Source organism: Rana temporaria, chromosome 9 (genome assembly GCF_905171775.1).
Source record: "Rana temporaria chromosome 9, aRanTem1.1, whole genome shotgun sequence".
Taxonomy (NCBI): domain Eukaryota; kingdom Metazoa; phylum Chordata; class Amphibia; order Anura; family Ranidae; genus Rana; species Rana temporaria.
In genome coordinates this window covers 87,630,288-87,650,366 of record NC_053497.1, presented here as the reverse complement: position 1 = coordinate 87,650,366, position 20,079 = coordinate 87,630,288, and the positions used below count along the sequence as shown (strand labels likewise).

At 44.0% G+C, this 20,079-nt stretch overlaps 1 protein-coding gene and 1 long non-coding RNA gene across 2 annotated transcripts in view; one reads left to right on the top strand and one right to left on the bottom strand.

Moving 5' to 3' along the window:
* Positions 1–20,079, top strand: part of ALG13 (ALG13 UDP-N-acetylglucosaminyltransferase subunit) — a 401,371-nt gene that overhangs the window by 305,103 nt on the left and 76,189 nt on the right. The window contains exon 27 of the mRNA XM_040325249.1: positions 13,401–13,554. Coding sequence (XP_040181183.1) covers positions 13,401–13,554 — 154 coding nt within the window. The remainder of the gene's footprint in view (positions 1–13,400; positions 13,555–20,079) is intronic.
* On the bottom strand, positions 8,967–9,252 carry LOC120913712. Its single transcript, XR_005743561.1, has 2 exons — positions 9,154–9,252; positions 8,967–9,056 (listed from the first exon to the last, which is right to left on the bottom strand). It is a non-coding gene; the product is annotated as an uncharacterized LOC120913712 (long non-coding RNA).

The window sequence follows — 20,079 nt, the reverse complement described above, 5'->3', positions numbered from 1 at the left end:
GAGTTCCAGCAGCAGACGGTGCTCCAGAATTGACTCAACCCAGCTGACAACTGGACAGAGGGTCCAAGACCTCTGCCCCACACCTGCAGCATTTCTGGAGGCCCAGGGTGAGGAGGTGGCAGTTACGCCCAAGCTGCAGATCTGGATCCTCTGTGACAACAAGTCTGATCTGTTGTGAAATCCTGATTAATCACAACAATGGCCAGGTGGGCATGGAGTCACTTCGGCTGCTTTAAAGGATTAGTTAATTGGCTCATGTTAATTTATGTTTCTGGTTACAGGTGAAATGTTGGAGTAATATGAGCAGGAGAGGGGGAAACTCCTCTTCAACTGTATTGAACACTATTCTAATAAACAGTTCATGGTGAGCAACCAAATGAGTATTGCCATGTTTTGTGTTTGTCAGAGGTTGGAATATCTGTCTATATTCAGACTGGGAGGAAGCTGTGTACTGGCGGAAGCACTCAAGCCAAGTGCGATGGGGATCCGTTACAGGATCTAAGTCCTGAAAATGATCTAACATTTTATTGACATGTTGTAAGAGCACCAGATTAGCCACACGTTTAAAGTTTAAGCAGATTTGGGGGAGGGGGGATTCACCATTAGGCAACACACAGTATATCTGATCGGGAGCCTGTAAAGTTGATCGCCATGGTGCAGATTCTATTTTTCTTAAGGTTTATCCTGCATTTAAAACTCTAAACAGAGGTCAAGACTCTACTTAAGTCCCATAGACTCATTTACATGGTCCTTGAGGTGACCATTTTTGGTTTGCTATTTTTTTGTACTGTTTGGCAATTGAGCATGGAGCTCCACTGATATTAATTGAGTGAGTGGACGAGTACCCACAGGGTTAATTTATTACCCCTATAATTTAATGTGTGTTTTTTGTTTTTTTTATCTGGCCATCTCTCTCCCTGCCAAATTGTGTCCCTGCATTGTCACCCATTGTTCTAATTCCAATGATCCACTATAGGTTGCCATCAGAAAATCTGTCCAGAAAAATGCAATGTTGCCATTGCTGTGATGAGTGCCTACTGAAAAAAATCAGGAAAACTTCTAATTAAACTTACTGTACATGTATAATAATAAAAGTGCTACAAATTATTAAAGTCCACCAAAAGTGTGTAAAATCTTTAAGCTGCTGTGCACCAACCACCAAGTAATAATACAGCTTACAAAATCCTTAGACCCCCCTAAACTCCAGAGGTCTAAAGGCCTGTACACACGATACGAAAATCGGATGAAAAAAATTGTATGACACGCTGTCTGGCAATTTTCAGAATTGTTGGTATGATGCTTTCGACAGCTGATTTTGCTGCTTCTTCAGACTAAAGCTGTGCGGACTATAACATTTTTGACGGATGTGAAAACATCCAATTTGTTTCATTAGTACGGTTTTCGGACCATGCATGCTCAGAAACAAGAATACATACAAAACTGTTCAAAACATTACGTCGATGAGGCTTGCTAAGGTGTGAAAGGAAGAGTTTGAGCCATCCATCTATGTGGGTATGTGGGATTTGTCATCTTGTAAATGTTTATTTAGATCTCCTTGAGTTGTGGGGTCTAAGGACTTTGTAAGAGTTGGCATAATCACTTGGTGCACAGCAGCTGCATGACGTATTTTCACACTTTTGGTGGAAATTGATACTTCATTTTGTAGGACTCCATTTTTTTATGTGTTTGTTATACACTATATATTGAATTTTGAGGTTTTCTCGACAGCGCAACAGTTTTTTTTGTTGTTTTTGTCAGTTGTCTTTGCATATTTATGTGTGAATAACAGTGCATGTTGCAGTCAGTTTTTTTATTTTATTTCTTACCTTCATTTAATTTGCACAGATTAAGCACAACATTGGATCATGTAGTGAAAGGTGGGATTTTTTTTCTGTATTGAGCATTCAGAGTTTTAAAACAAGTGAAAATGAAATCTATATACCAAATTGCATATATAAGATTTTCTTTATAAAAATAGAAACAAACCATGGAAAAATATCCAATAACAGTCCCCTTTGACCATTGAAGAAATGTAATAGTTCCCAATAGGTGGAAACTCACCAATTATATTTGCCTACCACTCTCATGGTTAGGCTAGTATGCCTTAAGAATCCGTTTTTCAAAGATTCCTTAAAGGAGAAGTCGAGCCTGAGCTTCTTAGGCTGGGCTTCTCCTATGGGTCACAGGAGTGCAATTCGTTTTGCACTCCTGTGACCTGTTTTCAGCGGAGATCAGTCTGAAGTCCGCTCTATGCTGACATCGCTGCAATCAGTCGAGGCAGCACATCATCCCAACTTCAGAAGTCTGGATCCGCCAGCTGCCTTGACTGATGGTAGTCTCCGCATCGGTTTGATGCTGCATCCTCCAAGTATGAATCCAAAAAAATAATAATGCATCTCTTAACCCCTTCCATACCGCGCCATAGGAAAATTACGGCGGCAGGAACCCTTAGCCGATCCGGGTGGACGTCATATGACGTCCAGCCCTTCTCGCCGCTACTGCGGGCTCCTGGCAGCCCGCAGAGCGGCGATCGGTGACGCGGCGAGTCCCTCGGAGACAGCCTGTCCCCGATCACGGTAAATAGCCAATAAAATTGTCTTTTACCACGTGACCGGCTGTTTCCAATCACAGCCGGTCACTTCCCTATGAAAAAAACATGCACGGGCATCGCGGCGATCGGGCGTGTGCACTGCGGTGACCGGGCATGAGGCTCGTCCCCTGGACATGGCCTAGTCCCGATCTGGGTAAAGAGCCAATGAAATTTGTCTCTTTACCATGTGACCGGCTGTGTCCAATCACAGCCGGTCACAAATGTAAACAAACAGCGCTGTAACCGCTGTCTCTGGGCTCTCCTCACACACCGATCCTGTGTGAGAAGGAGAAATCAGAAACAGTGAGTTACAGTGTCAGTGTAAAGTGTCCAGATTGCCCCCCCCCCCCGAATAAAGAGTACCTGTCACCCCCCCACCAAAAGTACCAGAGTACCTGTCACCCCCATCAAGAGTATCTGTCACCCCCCCATGAATGAATGAATGAATGAAAAACTTATAAAGCGCGGCGCATGCGAACTGAATCGCTTCTGGGCGCTAGTTGTTCGTGTCTCATGACATCAAAAGAGCAGAGTTTTGATCCGTCTTCTGAAAGTCAGGTGGTTTTCCTCCAACCGAATGCTGGTTGGTAAAGCGTTCCATAGTCTAGGACCCTGAAAAGCAAACCTTCTTTCTCCTTTGGACTTGTATTTGGTTTTTGGTACCCTGACCAGATTTTGGTCGGTGGATAGCAGAACGCGATTCCCATGGATGCACTTATGTGTCAGGCAGAGTGCTTTAAATGCAATTCTGTCTTTTACTGGCAGCCAGTGAAGGGTTCTCAACGAAGGTGAGATTGATTCCCATTTTTTTTTCCCAGTCACCAGTCTGGCGGCCGTATTCTTAACGACTTGCAGACGGGAGATTTGGTACTTTGGGAGTCCGAGGTACAGGGCGTTAGCATAGTCCAGTCTGGAATTCACGATTGTTCCCACCACGACTGCTACGTCTTCTTTGGGGATAAATGGAATAAGTCTGCGTAGTAGGCGCAACAGATGGTGCGCTCCACTGACTACTGACCCTATTTGTGCGTCCATTGTCATGAAGGTGTCGAAGATGACCCCGAGACTTTTGACTTTGGAGCTAGGGGTGATGATTTGGCCCAGAATGGGCGGGGGTGTCCAGGTTGTTGCCAGTTGACTCTTTCGGCTGGCGTGAAACATAAGGAGTTCTGTTTTTGAACTGTTGAGTTTAAGATAACTCTTAGTCATCCAGTTTTCTATCAAAGAGAGACATTTCTCTAAACTGAGACGATGATCCTTTTTGTTGCAGATGCGAAAATACAGTTGCGTATCGTCTGCATAAGAGTGATAGAGTAGTTCTTGGCTACTGATAATATCAAAGAGAGGCGAAGATAGATGTTGAAAAGCACCGGTGACAGGGGGGATCCTTGGGGGACTCCACATGACACCGTGCGCTTTTCCGACGTGAAACAACCCAATTTAACTGTTTGTGATCGGTTTTCAAGAAAGGAAGAAAACCATGGTAAATCACCTTCTGCGACTTCTGCTACCTTGGCTAGTCGCATCAGTAACAGTTTGTGGTCTACCGTGTCAAAGGCTGCGCTTAGGTCCAGCAGAACCAGGAGACAAGATTCTCCTTCGTCTGCGGCCTCGAGGGCATCGTCCCATATTTTGAGTAAGGCCGTTTCTGTCCCGTGTCCGGGACGGAAGCCTGATTGTAATGGATCCAGTAGATTGTGGGTATCTAGATGCTGTTGCAGCTGTTGTACCACTACTTTCTCCATTATCTTGGAGAGAACATTTAGGCCTGTTATGGGACGGCGGTGAGTTGGGTCCTTGGGATCCAGGTTAGGTTTTTTCAAGATGGGCTGGATTGTGCCCTCTTTCAACAGGGATGGCACTGTGCCTTCCTTAAATGACTGGTTTATAAGCTGTGTGATGGGTGGTGCCAGGATGTCGGCACATTCCTTCAGCAGTTTGGTGGGGATGATATCATTGGGCGATGTGCTGTTCCGCAAAGCACCAATGATATTTTTTGTGGTATCGATGGAGATCGGTTCCAGAGTGAACTTTGTTGATTGTAGAGCGTTTCTGTGGGTGTTTTGTGGTTGATTGACGGTGGGGTTGAGGGGGGTATTGTTTTGCATGATGCTTTCCCAGATTCTTTCAATTTTGCTGATGAAGAAATCCGATAGTTCATTGCAGAACTCTTGGGTGTCTGAGTTGGGGACTTCACCCCCCCCCATCAAGAGTATGTCACCCCCCCCCCATCAAGAGTATGTCACCCCCCCCATCAAGAGTATGTCACCCCCCCCATCAAGAGTATCTGTCACCCCCCCCCATCAAGAGTATGTCACCCCCCCCATCAAGAGTATCTGTCACCCCCCCCATCAAGAGTATGTCACCCCCCCCCATCAAGAGTATGTCACCCCCCCCATCAAGAGTATGTCACCCCCCCATCAAGAGTATGTCACCCCCCCATCAAGAGTATGTCACCCCCCCATCAAGAGTATGTCACCCCCCCATCAAGAGTATGTCACCCCCCCATCAAGAGTATGTCACCCCCCCATCAAGAGTATGTCACCCCCCCATCAAGAGTATGTCACCCCCCCATCAAGAGTATGTCACCCCCCCATCAAGAGTATGTCACCCCCCCATCAAGAGTATGTCACCCCCCCATCAAGAGTATGTCACCCCCCCCATCAAGAGTATGTCCCCCCCCCCATCAAGAGTGTATGTCACCCCCCCCATCAAGAGTGTATGTCACCCCCCCCATCAAGAGTGTATGTCACCCCCCCCATCAAGAGTGTATGTCACCCCCCCCATCAAGAGTGTATGTCCCCCCCCCCATCAAGAGTGTATGTCACCCCCCCCATCAAGAGTGTATGTCACCCCCCCCATCAAGAGTGTATGTCACCCCCCCCATCAAGAGTGTATGTCACCCCCCCCATCAAGAGTGTATGTCACCCCCCCTATCAAGAGTACCTGTCGCCCCCATCAGGAGTACCCGTCGCCCCCATCAGGAGTACCCGTCGCCCCCATCAGGAGTACCCGTCGCCCCCATCAGGAGTACCGTCGCCCCCATCAGGAGTACCCGTCGCCCCCATCAGGAGTACCCGTCGCCCCCATCAGGAGTACCCGTCGCCCCCATCAGGAGTACCCGTCGCCCCCATCAGGAGTACCCGTCGCCCCCATCAGGAGTACCCGTCGCCCCCATCAGGAGTACCCGTCGCCCCCATCAGGAGTACCCGTCGCCCCCATCAGGAGTACCCGTCGCCCCCATCAGGAGTACCCGTCGCCCCCATCAGTTGTACCCGTCGCCCCCATCAGTAGTACCTGTCCCATGAGCCCAGCAGACAATTTCTAGCTGACGTACAGCCAATTAGTCCCTATCGTGCAGCCAATTCAGGTTCGGAATACGAGACCCCCCCCCGAAATCAGTACATCCGAATCGGAGGAGGAAGTAGTCCATCCAAAAAGACCACGGTCTGAACCCCAGGCAGCTACCAGCAGCGCCGGACACCCCAGTGGCCAATCAGCAAATGCTAACGGCGCTAGACCCCAGGAGGAAAGGCCCAGTACAAGCTCTGGAATTCCACGCCGAGGAAGTAGGGCCCAAACCCATCTACCGGATGGCTTGGCCAACCCGTTGTGGCTGCCTTCTAGCACAGGGTCAGCCACAATCCCCCCTTTCACAGCCCAGCCAAGTGTGCAGGCCAACACCGAAGGTTTCTCTGAAATCGATTTTTTTAATTTATTTTTCCCTAATGAGTTCCTTCAAACCATCATAGACCAAACTAATCTTTTTTCCAGTCAGTACATACAAAACAACCCCAACTCATGCTATGCCCACCCTTTTGAATGGAGACCCCTAACAATGGAGGATATAAGATTGTTTTTAGGCCTTACGCTGAATATGGGGCTTACAAAAAAAAAATGAACTTCATTCGTATTGGTCTAAAAAGCCCATCCACCATATGCCAATTTTTTCAGCTACGATGTCCAGGTCCCGCTATGACCTGATCATACGGTTCCTGCATTTCAGTGACAACTCGCAGTGCCCCCCCCCCCGAAATCACACGGACTTTGATAGATTATATAAAATTCGCCCCCTAATAGATTTTTTTAACAAGAAGTTTGCTGAACTTTACATCCCGGAACAGAGCATCTCTATGGACGAATCCCTGGTCCATTTCACTGTCCGGCTGGGAAGAAAACTGTATATTCCCAGTAAGAGAGCGAGGCACGGCTTGAAGCTAAACAAGCTCTGTGAAAGCTCCTCCGGCTATGTGAATGCCTTTCGTGTGTACGAAGGCAAAGACTCCCAGCTCCAGCCCCCTGAGTGTCAATCGTATATGGGAATAAGCGGGAAAATTGTATGGGAGTTTGCATTCCCACTCTTCCAAAAGGGGTATCACATATCCGTGGACAATTACTACACCTGTCTGCCCCTTTTTCGCCACCTATTCCTGAATAAAACTTTGGCCTGTGGTACTGCACGTAAAAACAGGAAAGGCTTCCCACAGAGTTTAGTCACCACAAGCCTACAAAGGGGGGAATCGGCAAGCCTGAGAAACGAAGAAGTTTTGACCGTGAAGTGGAGGGATAAGAAAGACGTTTACATCATGTCGACTATCCATAATGACACCTCAGTGGAACTTCACAGGCGACGCTGTACCGTTCAAAAGCCTTGCTGTATCAACGAATATAAGAAGTTGAGAGAGTGGGTAACCGCTCAAAGAGAACCAGGTAATCTGATTCCTGTGGTCCGAGCCAAGGGTGCAGGCAGTGCAATCAAAATGCAGGTTAGGGTGAAGGAAAAAAGCTGGGACAGCCGCACTCCAAAAAAACTCCTCCTTTAATTAAAAATTACAAAATACATGCCACAGCAAAAAACAGCACAAAAGAAAAGCTGACGTTTCGCACTATGCCTTAGTGCTTTTTCATAGCTAGTGTGTAAACAGTAAAATGAGTGAATATATACCTTACAACCCAATGAGTGGGAGGGGGCTCTGGAAACAATTAAGTTAAACAGGGTCCCCTGTGAAGTTTGGGTGTGTCTCGACAGACAATCAGAGAGTGTCTCATGTGGACTATGTCTCATGCAAATTCATAGTGAATAGTGAACATTGGATAAAATGATGTGTTGACCCAATAGAGAAGTGGGGTGCAGAAAAATGTGAAAGAGAGTGTAGGAGTATGTGTAAGTGTGAAGAAATATATTTGAGTGTAAGAGAAGTGAATTAAAGTGGACAGGAAATGGAATGATATGTGTAAAACATGTATAACTTGTATAAGTAAAAAATAAAATGAAATTAAGAAAACAAAAAATATGATATGAATTGAAGTGCGATAAAGTAAAGTGAAATTAATTAAAAAAGAAGAAAGAAAAACAAATAAAAAGTGAAATGGGGAAAAAAGGGGGGGGAAAAAAAAAGGGGAAAAAATAGGGGTGAATATGACGGTGAACCATATAAAGGACGATGCATAAACCATAAAATAATATGGTGTAATGTAGTGAACAAAAAATGCCTAAAGATTGAGCATAGTGTAAAGGTGCACCTTAATTCTAATGGTCTTATTTGTTTTATAGTATATTAACTTGTGTTTTTTATTATTTTTATGATTATTATTATATTTTATTTTTGTTTTTTGTATTTTTGTTGCCTGTATGTGTTTGTGTACTTACTCATTATTGAAATAATAACTGAGACACCGGGCATCTATCTGGACTGGTTAAACATTCATTGTAAGCTGAACCATTAATACAACATTTTACTGTTTACACACTAGCTATGAAGAAGCACTAAGGCATAGTGCGAAACGTCAGCTTTTCTTTTGTTTTGCTGTGGCATGTATTTTGTGATTTTTAATTAAAGTTTTTTTGGAGTGCGGCTGTCCCAGCTTTTTTCCTTCATCCTAACCTGAATATAATAAGTTCATGGGGGGGTGGATCTAAACGATCAAATGCTGCAGCCCTATCTCTCAATACGAAAGTCTATTTTCTGGTATAAAAAAGCTGCAATATACTTCTTCCATATGGCCCTTTATAATTCATACGTCACTTATCACAAATCAACGGAAAGGCCCATCCCCTTTATCAGATTTATCGAAAATGTCGTCACTGACCTGATCTATCAGCAAGGCTCTGCCCCACAAAGAATTCGCTCCGATTGTGTCAGCAGACTGTACGAGCGCCATTATCCTGACAATATTCCACCATCAGCGACCGGAAGAAGACGCCAAAAAAGATGTCGGGTGTGCAGCAAACGTGGAATTAGGAAAGACACCAGTTGCTATTGCCCCGACTGTCCCTCCCAACCTGGCCTATGTATGACACCATGCTTCAAGCGATATCACTCTGTCGAAAATTATTAACCCAAATTCCTAATAGACTGCCACTTCCCTGTTTTCAATTTCTGTGCTGATTTCCCTGCTGCCTCAACCAACCAACCTAGTGCCTCAACTCAACTGACCCTGGCCTGTTTATCGACTATGCCTCTGCCTGCCATCTGCATTGTTTATCCACCATGTTTCTGCCATTGTTTCTGCTTTTCACGTGAACTGACCCTGGACTATCGACTATGCCTCTGCCTGTCTACATTGTTTATCCGCCATGTTTCTGCCTTTCACATGAACTGAACCTGGACTGTATCGACTATGCCTCTGCCTACCGCCTATTTCTGCCTTTTACCTGCACTGACCTCGGCTTGTTGACCATGTTTTTGCCTGCCCCTTGGTTTGATCTTGCACCCTGCCACACAGGGGTCTCACATATGTCAGGGCCTCCAGAATAGTGTTCAGAGTTCAGAAAAACAGTTTTTGGTTTTCTGTGTTCCTATAACAGGGTCTACCCCTGTCCCCATTATTTCCTGACCGAGGCCCTAAACTTGATGGTCCTGCCTGCTGCCTGGACCAATACTTTGGCTGCACTAACCATATCTCTGCCTGCTGCATGTACTATGGACAGTATTCCTGCCTGCTGCATGGACGATCCTTTCGCTGCTGCTGACCACATCTGCCTGCTACCTGGACCGATGCTCTCCTCTGTGGACCACTGCACTACTAAGACAGCAGGTAATCTTTTCTTTACTCTTTACTCAGAAGAATGTATTTTGGTTTGTAATTGGTATGTACAGTACATGCTATGGGTTAGAAATATAAAGGACCTTCAACAATGTCTTAGGTTTGCAGGAATTTGTGTGTGTAATTTATGCTCCTAGGGCGCCTGGAGGTGCTACTTGGATGTTGGACTTCTGTATGTGGCCAGGCTGTGTAAAAGTCTCACAAATGTGGTATTGCCATACTCAGGAGGAGTAGAAGAATATATTATGGGGTGTAATTTTTTCCATGTACATGCTATGTGTTAGAAATATCTTTATAAATTGACAACTTTGTGTAAAAAAAAATGCGTTTTCATTTTTTCTCCACATTTTCCAAAAACATCTGGAAAAAAATGAACCATTCAAAAGACTCATTATGCCTCATAGATTATACGTTGGGGCGTTAGCTTTCCAAAATGGGGTCATTTTGTGGGCATTTCCATTGTCCTGGTGCTCCAGGGCCTTTAAAAGTGTAACAGGTAGTTGAGAGATTAGATGTGTAATTTATGCTCCTAGAACGCCTGAAGGTGCTACTTCAATGTTGGGCCTCTGTATGTGGCCAGGCTGTGTAAAAGTCCCACACATGTGGTATCGCCATACTCAGGAGGAGCAGCAAAATGTATTTTGGGGTGTCATTGTAAGTATGCATGTGCTGTGTGAGAGAACTAACTTGTTATGACAATTTTGTGTAAAAGAAAAAAAATCTTAATTTTCCCAAGAATTGTGGGAAAAAATTATAACTTCAAAAAATTCACCGTGCCTCTTACTAAATACATTGGAATGTTTACTTTCCAAAAAGGGGTAATTTGGGGGGTATTTGTACTTTCTTGGCTTGTTGGGGTCTCAAGAAATGATAGGACGTCAGTACATCAGCTGTGATCAGATGTGGTAATTTTTCAATGATTTGCACCATAGCTTGTAGACTCTATAACGTTCACAGAGACCAAATAATATTCACTAATTTGGGTTATTTTTGCCAAAGATATGTAGCAGTATACATTTTGGCCCAAATTTCTGAAGAAAAATTATTTATTTGCAAAAATTTAAGATCAAAACAAAAAAAGTGTTTTTTTTCAAAATGTTCTCATTTTTTTGCTTATATTGCAAAAAATAAAAAACCCAGCAGCGATTAAATACCACCAAAGCAAAGCTCTGTTTGTGAGAACACAATGATAAAAAATTTGTTTGGATACAATGTAGCATGACTGAGTAATTGTCATCAAAAGTGTGAGAGCACTGAAAGCTGAAAATTGGTCTGGGCAGGAAGGGTATATTAATGCCCTGTATGGAAGTGGTTAATAAGTCAATCCACTTCTGCACAGTTCTTGCGGTAAAGATGCACGTCCATAGGTACATAAAGGCCCCACTAGAGTAATATTGTCAAAGCACACTCTTTGTATCAAACATTGTATATAGCTCATGACATAATCAAGTGATGCCATTCAGACTCTCCACCTTGTGCTTTGACGATATAACACTAGTGGAGCCTTTCTTGTTTATGTACCCATGAATATGTACCTTTACTGCAAGAACTGGAGAAATGGATTGAATTAAGGAATCTTTGAAAAACTGTTTCTTATGGCTTACTAGTCTAACCACGAGAGTGGTAGGCAATTATATTTGGTGAGTTTCCACCTGATGGGAGCAGGTTTGAGGTGACAAACATGGTGGTGGATATCTACAGTGTTGGTTATAATTCGAATATCACTGGGAACTATTGAACTATTACACTGCTTCATTGGTCAAAGAGGACTGTTTTTTTTTTGTTTCGCATTTCATTTTTATTTTTGTGTGTGTGTGTGTGTTCGTGTATATATACAGTCCTGATCAAAAGTTTAAGACCACTTGAAAAATGGAAAAAAATCATATTTTACATTGTTGGATCTTAACAAGGTTCCAAGTAGAGCTTCAACATGCAACAAGAAGAAATGAGAGTGAGACAAAACATTTTTTGAGCATTCAATTTAATGAAAACAACGAATAAACTGAAACAGGCTGTTTTTCAACTGATCAAAAGTTTAGGACCACACCTCCAAAAAAAAAAAACGAAACCCCCCCCAAAACAGAAATCCAACTTCCAAACATGAACTCAGTAATGAGTAGCTCCGCCGTTATTGCCGATCACTTCAAAAATTTGTTTTGGCATGCTTGATGCAAGCGATTCCATGAGGTGAGTGGTGAAGACAGCCGCACGAAGGCCATCTACTGTCTGGAACTGTTGTCCATTTTTGTAAAATTCCCTTGCCATCCATCCCCAAAGGTTCTCAATTGGATTTGGATCAGGGGAACACGCAGGATGGGCCAAAAAAGTGATGTTATTCTCCTGGAAGAAGTCCCTTGTCCTGCGGGCATTGTGTACTGTAGCGTTGTCCTGTTGAAAAACCCAGTCGTTACCACACAGACGAGGGCCCTCAGTCATGAGGAATGCTCTCTGCAACATCTGGACATAGCCAGCGGCCGTTTGACGCCCCTGCACTTCCTGAAGCTCCATTGTTCCACTGAAGGAAAAAGCACCCCAGACCATTATGGCGCCCCCTCCACTGTGGCGCGTAGAAAACATCTCAGGTGGGATCTGCTTGTCATGCCAGTAATGTTGTAAACCATCAGGACCATCAAGGTTAAATGGAAGGACACAGCTCCTTATATTCTTGACTTGTGGGTTATGTTCCGTCTATTAGGAGAGGACTAGGCAGACATGTTAGACATTTAAAACATGTAACTTTAGCAAAGCTGAACAGCCCCACCCAGGGGGCAGTCCCTCTGGTCATACCCCCTCACACTGCAGTCAGCAGCTCAGTTTTTTTTCTGCATAGTAGAGAAGGACCTGGCTCCTTTTGGGCCCATGGTCCTGAAGAACTTTGATTTTTTTTATCTTTAATTTTCTTTACCTTTAATTTTCTTTACATTTTCTTATTTTTATTTTATTTTTTGATCCTGAGATCTTCTATCAACTGCCAGGTGGGTGACAGGCTGGATAATATAGATCCTTGTACTCCCACCAGCCGGGCCATCGAGCGTGAGCAGGCCTTAGCTATGCGCTGGGTTGGCCATGACATGCCCCGTTTGCTCTAGGGGTGGCCGGTGAGCTATTTGCTCCAAGGTTCACATATGACTGGACTACTGCTGTCTAAGTCACAGTGAACTGTGGCCGACAGCCACTCCGTACTGCTCGGCTGTGGGTCTGTCAGGAACGCACCAGCAAGTCCTCCCATTGACGGGTAAGTAAGGTTCCTCCTGGTTTTAACTATGCCAGGCCCGGAGCGATGAGTCAGTATGTTTGAGTGATCGATGTAATGGGGGCGATAAGAACAATAGTTGTGGATGAACTGCTAGTAATAATTTGTGAATGCTAGAAAGCCCTGTGTAGCTTAGAGAATCATGGGTAGGGGCCAGTTGGAGATGATGGCAACACTTAAGATTCACGAAAAGACCATCTTTAAAGACTATATATACATTTTGAGAAATTCGTATATGCTGTATAAACTATAAGCAATTTACAAAAAAAATGATTCATTTGGTTCACAGATAAAAATAAGTTCAGACTGCCCTCCTACTTGGCCTCCCCAATAGTTCTAGATTATGTAGCAGCCTGTACTTCAGAAATGTGAACTTCAATCCAACCCTTCCCCTGGTACTGAATTTTGTGGGAATCATAATTCAAGATTTATTTTCCTGCCAAAAAACTGCCCATTGTCGGATTTAAAATATTTGTGAACAGGCCTTACTCAGCTGTTACTCTTTTGTAGGTGACCTCTGTCATTTCTACCTCGTGTGTAAATGCTACACCAGCAACCGTAATCTCTTCAAGCCCTTCTGTTTCATCCACTGTAACATCCACCGTCCTGCCACAGACTGCTGTACAGCCAATGATTATGTCTCAACCTCCCACTGGAAGACCAGGTAAACTTTAGTTGAAACAAAATTGTTAATGAAGTAGCAAAATAAGCACTTGATAAACTTGCTTTGGGAAGTTGATAAAGATATGTGACCTTTTCTACACCTAGACTGTACTCTTAAAGTGGAATTACAGTCAAAGATCAAAATTTGCCCTGGCTTACGATCAGGTCTTTTTTTCCCCTCTGAAAATAGGTGCAGGAATTCGACCACGACCCCCGAAATCCCCTTCTCCCCCACACACAGCCTCCATCAAATAGTGGGTGTGGTCAAATTTCACAATGGGAGGGGGATATTAAAGACCATTAAATATCAGGAGTGCATTACATACAGAGGGCAGAGTTTTTTTTTTTGGGGGGGGGGGGGGTTGGTTTACACACACAGTGCAGAGTTCAGGGTTGTGCTACATGCAGAGTTCGGTGGTTGAAAGGTTCAGGGGTGAGCTACACAGCAGAGTGCAGAGTTCAGCCTTCTTCCACAGCTGCTTACCTCTGCCCCCCCCCCCCTGCCCACATCTCACTTTAACCCCTCTTCAGCTCTAACCTCTGCTTTCAACCCCCCCACCTTATTTTTCCCCTCCTTAAAATCTCTATGAAATTTATTTATTTATGATTGTTAATCTGTCCTATTACTTTTGGTCCCTTTTAAAAAGTGGGAGGCACATATACAAACTGTTGTAATTCCTTCACCTGATTTGGATGCAAATACCCTCAAATTAAAGCTGAAAGTCTGCATTTAAAGCACATTTTGTTTCATTTCAAATCCATTGTGGTGGTGTATAGAGCCAAAAAGATTAGAATTGTTGATGTCCCAATATTTATGGACCTGACTGTAGCTTCATCGAGAAGCAGAAAGACTGAGGAGTGGTCTGGCCAAACCGAGTCCCTTATAAAGAATTTAGAGGCCAGAGGTTCATGTGCTGCGGAGATAAATCTCATCTCATCAATCCTTTGAGGATATGGTCAATCCTCAAAGAATTGATGAGGGTGGGAAAAATGTGTGAAATCGCATAATGTGGTATTAATTTCTCTCCAAATATTTACCAGGCCCTGTTTGTATAATAGTTTAGCAATGCATAAGCTCTGTTTAGAGGTGTGTTTATGGCGATTACCGAGGGGTCTTTTTTTTTTTTGTCGAGACCTTGGTCAAAAGCAACACTAGAATCTCCCCCATAGACTACTAGACCTTCCAAAAGCGGGTTCAGAACTTTGAACACGTGGAAGAATTGTGCTTGCCCCTGATTTGGAGCATAGTAATAAATGGAAAAAAATTTGACTTCAATCATCCCTTTAGCAAGAATAAATCCCCCTTCTGGGTCTTTGTGCTCTACTATGAATAAACGACGGCCAATATAGTTTGGGGAAATTAGTCTCTTGGCGCGTAGCATCACATCCATTTGAGTGATAATGAATGTTTTTTTTTTTTTTTTAGTTTAGATGGTGAATTTAGGCCTTGTGTGTTTTGGGATACCACCCTCAAGGGGTGGTTGATGTTGGCCATGGAGCACGAGGGGATAGGGAACCATGAAAAAGTAGTCACTCGCCAGCTTTGTCTAAGGTACGCCCAGTGGGTCTAGGAACCAGAGCCAGCCACAGGGAACTGACGTTGTGGGAGGCTTGTTCATCTAAATTGGTCTCAAGAAAAAAAGTAGAATTAGGAAAGCAAGAAAGGGAGAGGAAAAACCATAGCAGGAAGCAAAAAGAAAAAAGGGTCGAAGGTTCGTCTTTGAAGGTGGGGAAGATTATCTCCTGAACCTTCATTTTGGAGAAGAAAAACCTCCTCTACCAGAGAGGAGGTGATCCTGTATTGAAAAGTCAGAAGATCCAGATTTCCAAGACAGGAGGAGGGACAGGAGTACCGCCCGACCACCAAGCTCACCTAGATATAGCTGAACTAGTATTAGGCTCTAGGCCTAATTAAATCAATTGAAACCCTAGAATGATACTGGTTATCAACAAATTTGTGGTAGTAATGGCATTACATATAACAATATATAATCAGCAGTCATGGAAACAAGACCCAGGCATTGTAAGGAGGGGGGGAAATGGAGGCAATAGGGAGAGAGAAGGGAAAGGTGAGACTTGTCAGGGACTGGGAATATGGAGGCGAAAATGAGGTACTTTTTTATAAATGTGCAAACTCCATGGGACCCTTCCCTTGTAAAAGTTGGGGAAAAAACAATCCTTTGGCAGAACAAGAGATATGTAAAAGCATATCACAGGGGAAATGGTCTAGTCAGGTATTTTAAGAGGGGCACCCCAGGCAGAAAACTACTAGAGCTCAGATATACTAGCTCCCCAAGATCAAGAATCGGCCCCCCTAAACAGAAGGGAGATGATGTCGAAGATGGAAGGGGCCAGGCCATCCGTCGGTGCTACAAGAACATTGGGAAATAATTGGGTAAAAAAGGGGGGGGGAATTTGCGCTAGAAAAGTAAATGTAAATTAATAAATGTATCCTTAATGGATATCCTGCCGCTAAACACCACAGCCTTGATATAAGGCACAACAAAATATATACAATAAAAGTGTAGCGCTGGATAATGAATAATATGCAACCATACGATTCAATAAATAAATGATCAGTGAAAAAAGTATAAGAAAAACAGTAGTATTCAAAAAACTATAAAAAGTCCCAGAGTCCAAAAATAGTGCTGTAGCAGCGCTCCAATCAAACCCTTGTTTGAAAGTCCTCTATATGTGTTGAATATAGGTAATAGTAGTGATGTAGATGTAAATGGACCATCAGTGCACAGTGAAAAAAGTATAAAAACAAAATAATCAACAGTGAAGCATTAAGTTCATAAGTGAATAGCTCCTGAAGAGAAAAAAACATATTTTGAAAAAAAAAGTTCAATCAATTCATGTAGACCTCCAGTGATGGAAGATGAATATTTGAAATCCAATGTGTGAAGAGACCCACCACCAGGAGAAGGAATGGAGGCTTACCAACTAGCCAGTGACCGCCCTTCTCAGGGGGGTCAAACAGGCTCAGCAGAATGATGGTCCTCACAGAAGTGCTGGGGAGTCCTCCCACCTATAGCCAGTTGCAGACTTCAGATCTGCAGTTCCCAGATAGCTGATACAATCCACAAAACTCTTCCAGGGTAGGGTGTATAAACATCCGGTGGTGTGGGGTTGATGGTACCCAATGAAAAAAAGGAAAAACTTCCAATAGTGCAGGCGTTCTTCTAAAAATTAATTTAAAAGATATACAAGGTACAAAACAATAAAAACATATGACCGTTTCGTCACAACTGACGTCATCAGGGGCACGCCCACGTAACCGCGCACACGCTATTTATTTACCAGAGGTGCCGATAAAGCGCCTTCATTGGTTCCGCTGGAGACTGGGGCAAGGAGCTAATTGGACGAGTCCCTGGTATTCTAATCACCAAACCAGGAACTCGTTAATTCAGATTGGAGAGACCCGCTCTTGACTTCCGGTGGACACTAATTGCACTATTGCACTAAACTAATGCCAACAAAAATTAACATAGGATATTCCTCCATAAGGAACACTGCCATCATGTGGATAAAAAAATAGAATTACTATTTATAAATGAAAAACCATAATATTTAAATTAGTATCCCACATTCCCTCAAGGTAAAAGTGGTAAAGGTAAAGTGACAGAAATAAAAATATCCTATAAACTAATTTAAAGAAGGATCAAAAAGAGGACACCTCGTTACAGGAGTGGGACATCAGCTATTATTGATAAAACAGTTGATGTCCCACTCCACATTCAAGCCTCCTGGAACACTGCAACCGAGCTTGTGTATCCAGCTGGTTTCTGATCTGGATATAGTCCTTTTACCATTACCACCACGCCAGTGGGGCATGTATTTTTCCAAGGTCATAAAAACCGTACCTTTTAGGATCTCTATTGTGCTTAAGGTCATAGTGTTTGGACACATTCAGTTTATCAAAACCAGCCTTAATATTAGTGATGTGTTCCCCCAGTCTTACTTGGAGCTTCTGGACAGTGCTTCCAACATACTCCAACTTGCATGGGCACCTCAAGAGGTACACCACACATTTGGTAGAGCACGTTATGAAGGACTTGATCGGGTATGTAGTGCCCGTTCCAATGGAGGTGAACTCAGTAAATCTTCTACCCTGGAGTGCATTTATTTTACAAACCCTGCACTTCCTACAGGGGTAGAAACCTTTGAGGTCTCCAAAGAAAACTGGGCAGGTCAGGGACATTTGGTCCTATTAAGTGTCTAAGGTTAAAAGCAACTCTGAAGAGCACCCTAGGGTTAGCTGATAGAAGTGGCCCCAATATTCTATCGTTTTTAATTACTGGCCAATAAATGTTTTTTTAATAATCCGTCCTTTGGCCCAGTGCTGGCTTGAATAGGTGGTTAAGAAGGCTAAACCAAAGTCCTTCCTATTTTCTATATCGGGTGGTCTATCACAAAGAAGAGTCTGACGATCTCTTGTACCTACCTCTACAATCGTAGAGTCAAGACTCTCACTATCGTGACCCTTTGCTATAAATCTAGACCTAAGAATCTGAGCTTTCCTTTTGCGCCTGAGGCGTAGAAATTGGCCTTTTGGGACAGCCGACAGCCAGGAATGGTGATGACATGAATCTAATGGCTTAGAATGATCCCTCTGTCATTATTAAGAAAAGACAGAAACGTATCAGCTGATTCAGCATCACCATTCCAGATGCATAAAACATCATCTATGAATCTCTTCCATAGAATGAGTTCAGATGGCCTGTCATGGACTACGTTCTCCTACCATTTGGACATAGAGGTTGGCCATACTGGGGGAAAAATTTTGCCCCCATGGCTACACCTCTTTTTTGAAGGTAGTGTGTACCACTATGCCAAAAATGGTTGTGTTCCATTGCGAAGTCCAACTCCATCACAAAGTTACATTGCGTGATGGAGATGTCAGAGTCGCGATATAGAAAGTGTCGCACCGCCTCGTGACCCAAACGATGAGAAATGGCTGTGTAAAGCAATGCGACATCGGCTGTAATTAACACACGACACGCATTCCACTCAATATCACCAAGCAAGTTAATCACATGCTTGGTGTCCTTAAGAAAGAACGGAGTGCCCATCACCACTGGCTGCAAAACATTATCGATATATTTCCTGACTCGTGAGGTGACAGTCAATGTCACGGATGATGGGCCTTCCAGGAGGATTGATTAAGGTCTTGTGTATCTTCGGCAATATGTACATCACTGGTAATCTAGGTGCTAAAGGAACTAGATGTTCCTTTTCCTTTTGAATTCAAAATGCCCCCATTATGACCTTTCTCAATTAAGGTTTTCAACTCTCGTTTGAATTAAGTGGTGGGATCCAAGGGCAGAACCGAATATGTCTCAGGATCGGATAGGATTTTTGACATTTCTTCAAGGTAGGAGGCCTTGTCTAAGACAATGGGGGCCCCCCCTTCATCCGCTGGACGCACAACTATGTCCTTCCTGTTACATAAAGACTCCATACCCAGCCTGAGATCATGTTATGATTGTACCGGCTTAATATCCAGATTGTCCAGATCCTTAACCACTTCCATACCAGGCACTTGCGCACCTTCCTGTCCAAGCCAATTTTCAGCGTTAAGCTCTGTCGTAATTTGAATGACAATTGCGCGGTCATGCTACTCTGTACCCAAACACGTTTTTTATCATTTTGTTCCCACAAATAGAGCTTTCTTTTGGTGGTATTTGATCACCTTTGCGGTTTTTATTTTGCGCAAGAAATGAAAGACAGAACATTTTGAAAAAAAAGGTTTTCTTTGTTTGTTATTTAATTTTATCTAATGGGCACTGAAAGGCGGCACTGGTTTGTGGCACTGATGGGCTCTCATAGGCGGCACTGATGGGCACCAAGAGGCGGCACGGATGGGCACTGATAGGTGGCATTGCTGGGCATCATTGATTTGCGGGCTTTCACAATGATGCCAATCAGTGCACATTTGTGGGCACCGATTTGCACATATTTAGCATCTATTTGCATATGTGGATGGCCATGTGGGATGTACCTGGCCATCATCATGCTTGGGACTTCACTGGTGGTCCTGGCGGCTTCCCTGGTGGTCCAGTGTGGGCATCCGTGGGGGGGCTGCGCTGATAAACAATCAGCGCAAACCCCCCCTGTCAGGAGAGCTGCCGATCGGCTCTCCTCTACTCGCGTCTGTCAGATGCGAGGTGAGGAAGAGCCGATCAACGGCTCTTGCTATTTACTTTGTGATCAGCCGTGATTGAACACGGCTGATCACATGGTAAAGAGTCTCCGCCGGAGGCTCTTTACTGAGATCGGAGATGCAGGGTGTCAGACTGACACCCCGCATCACCGATCGCTGCGCGCCCCCATGTGCGTGCGCCGGCATGTTATCCTGCAGGACGTCAATAGACATCCAGTCAGGATTACAGAACCACTTCCTGGACGTCAATTGTCTATTGACCGGGCGGGAAGTGGTTAAGTACTAGATCCCGAAAAACATTCAAATTGGGAGCCTGGTTACTAGGAGGGTTAAACAGGGAAGCGTTAGCCATCCCAGAGT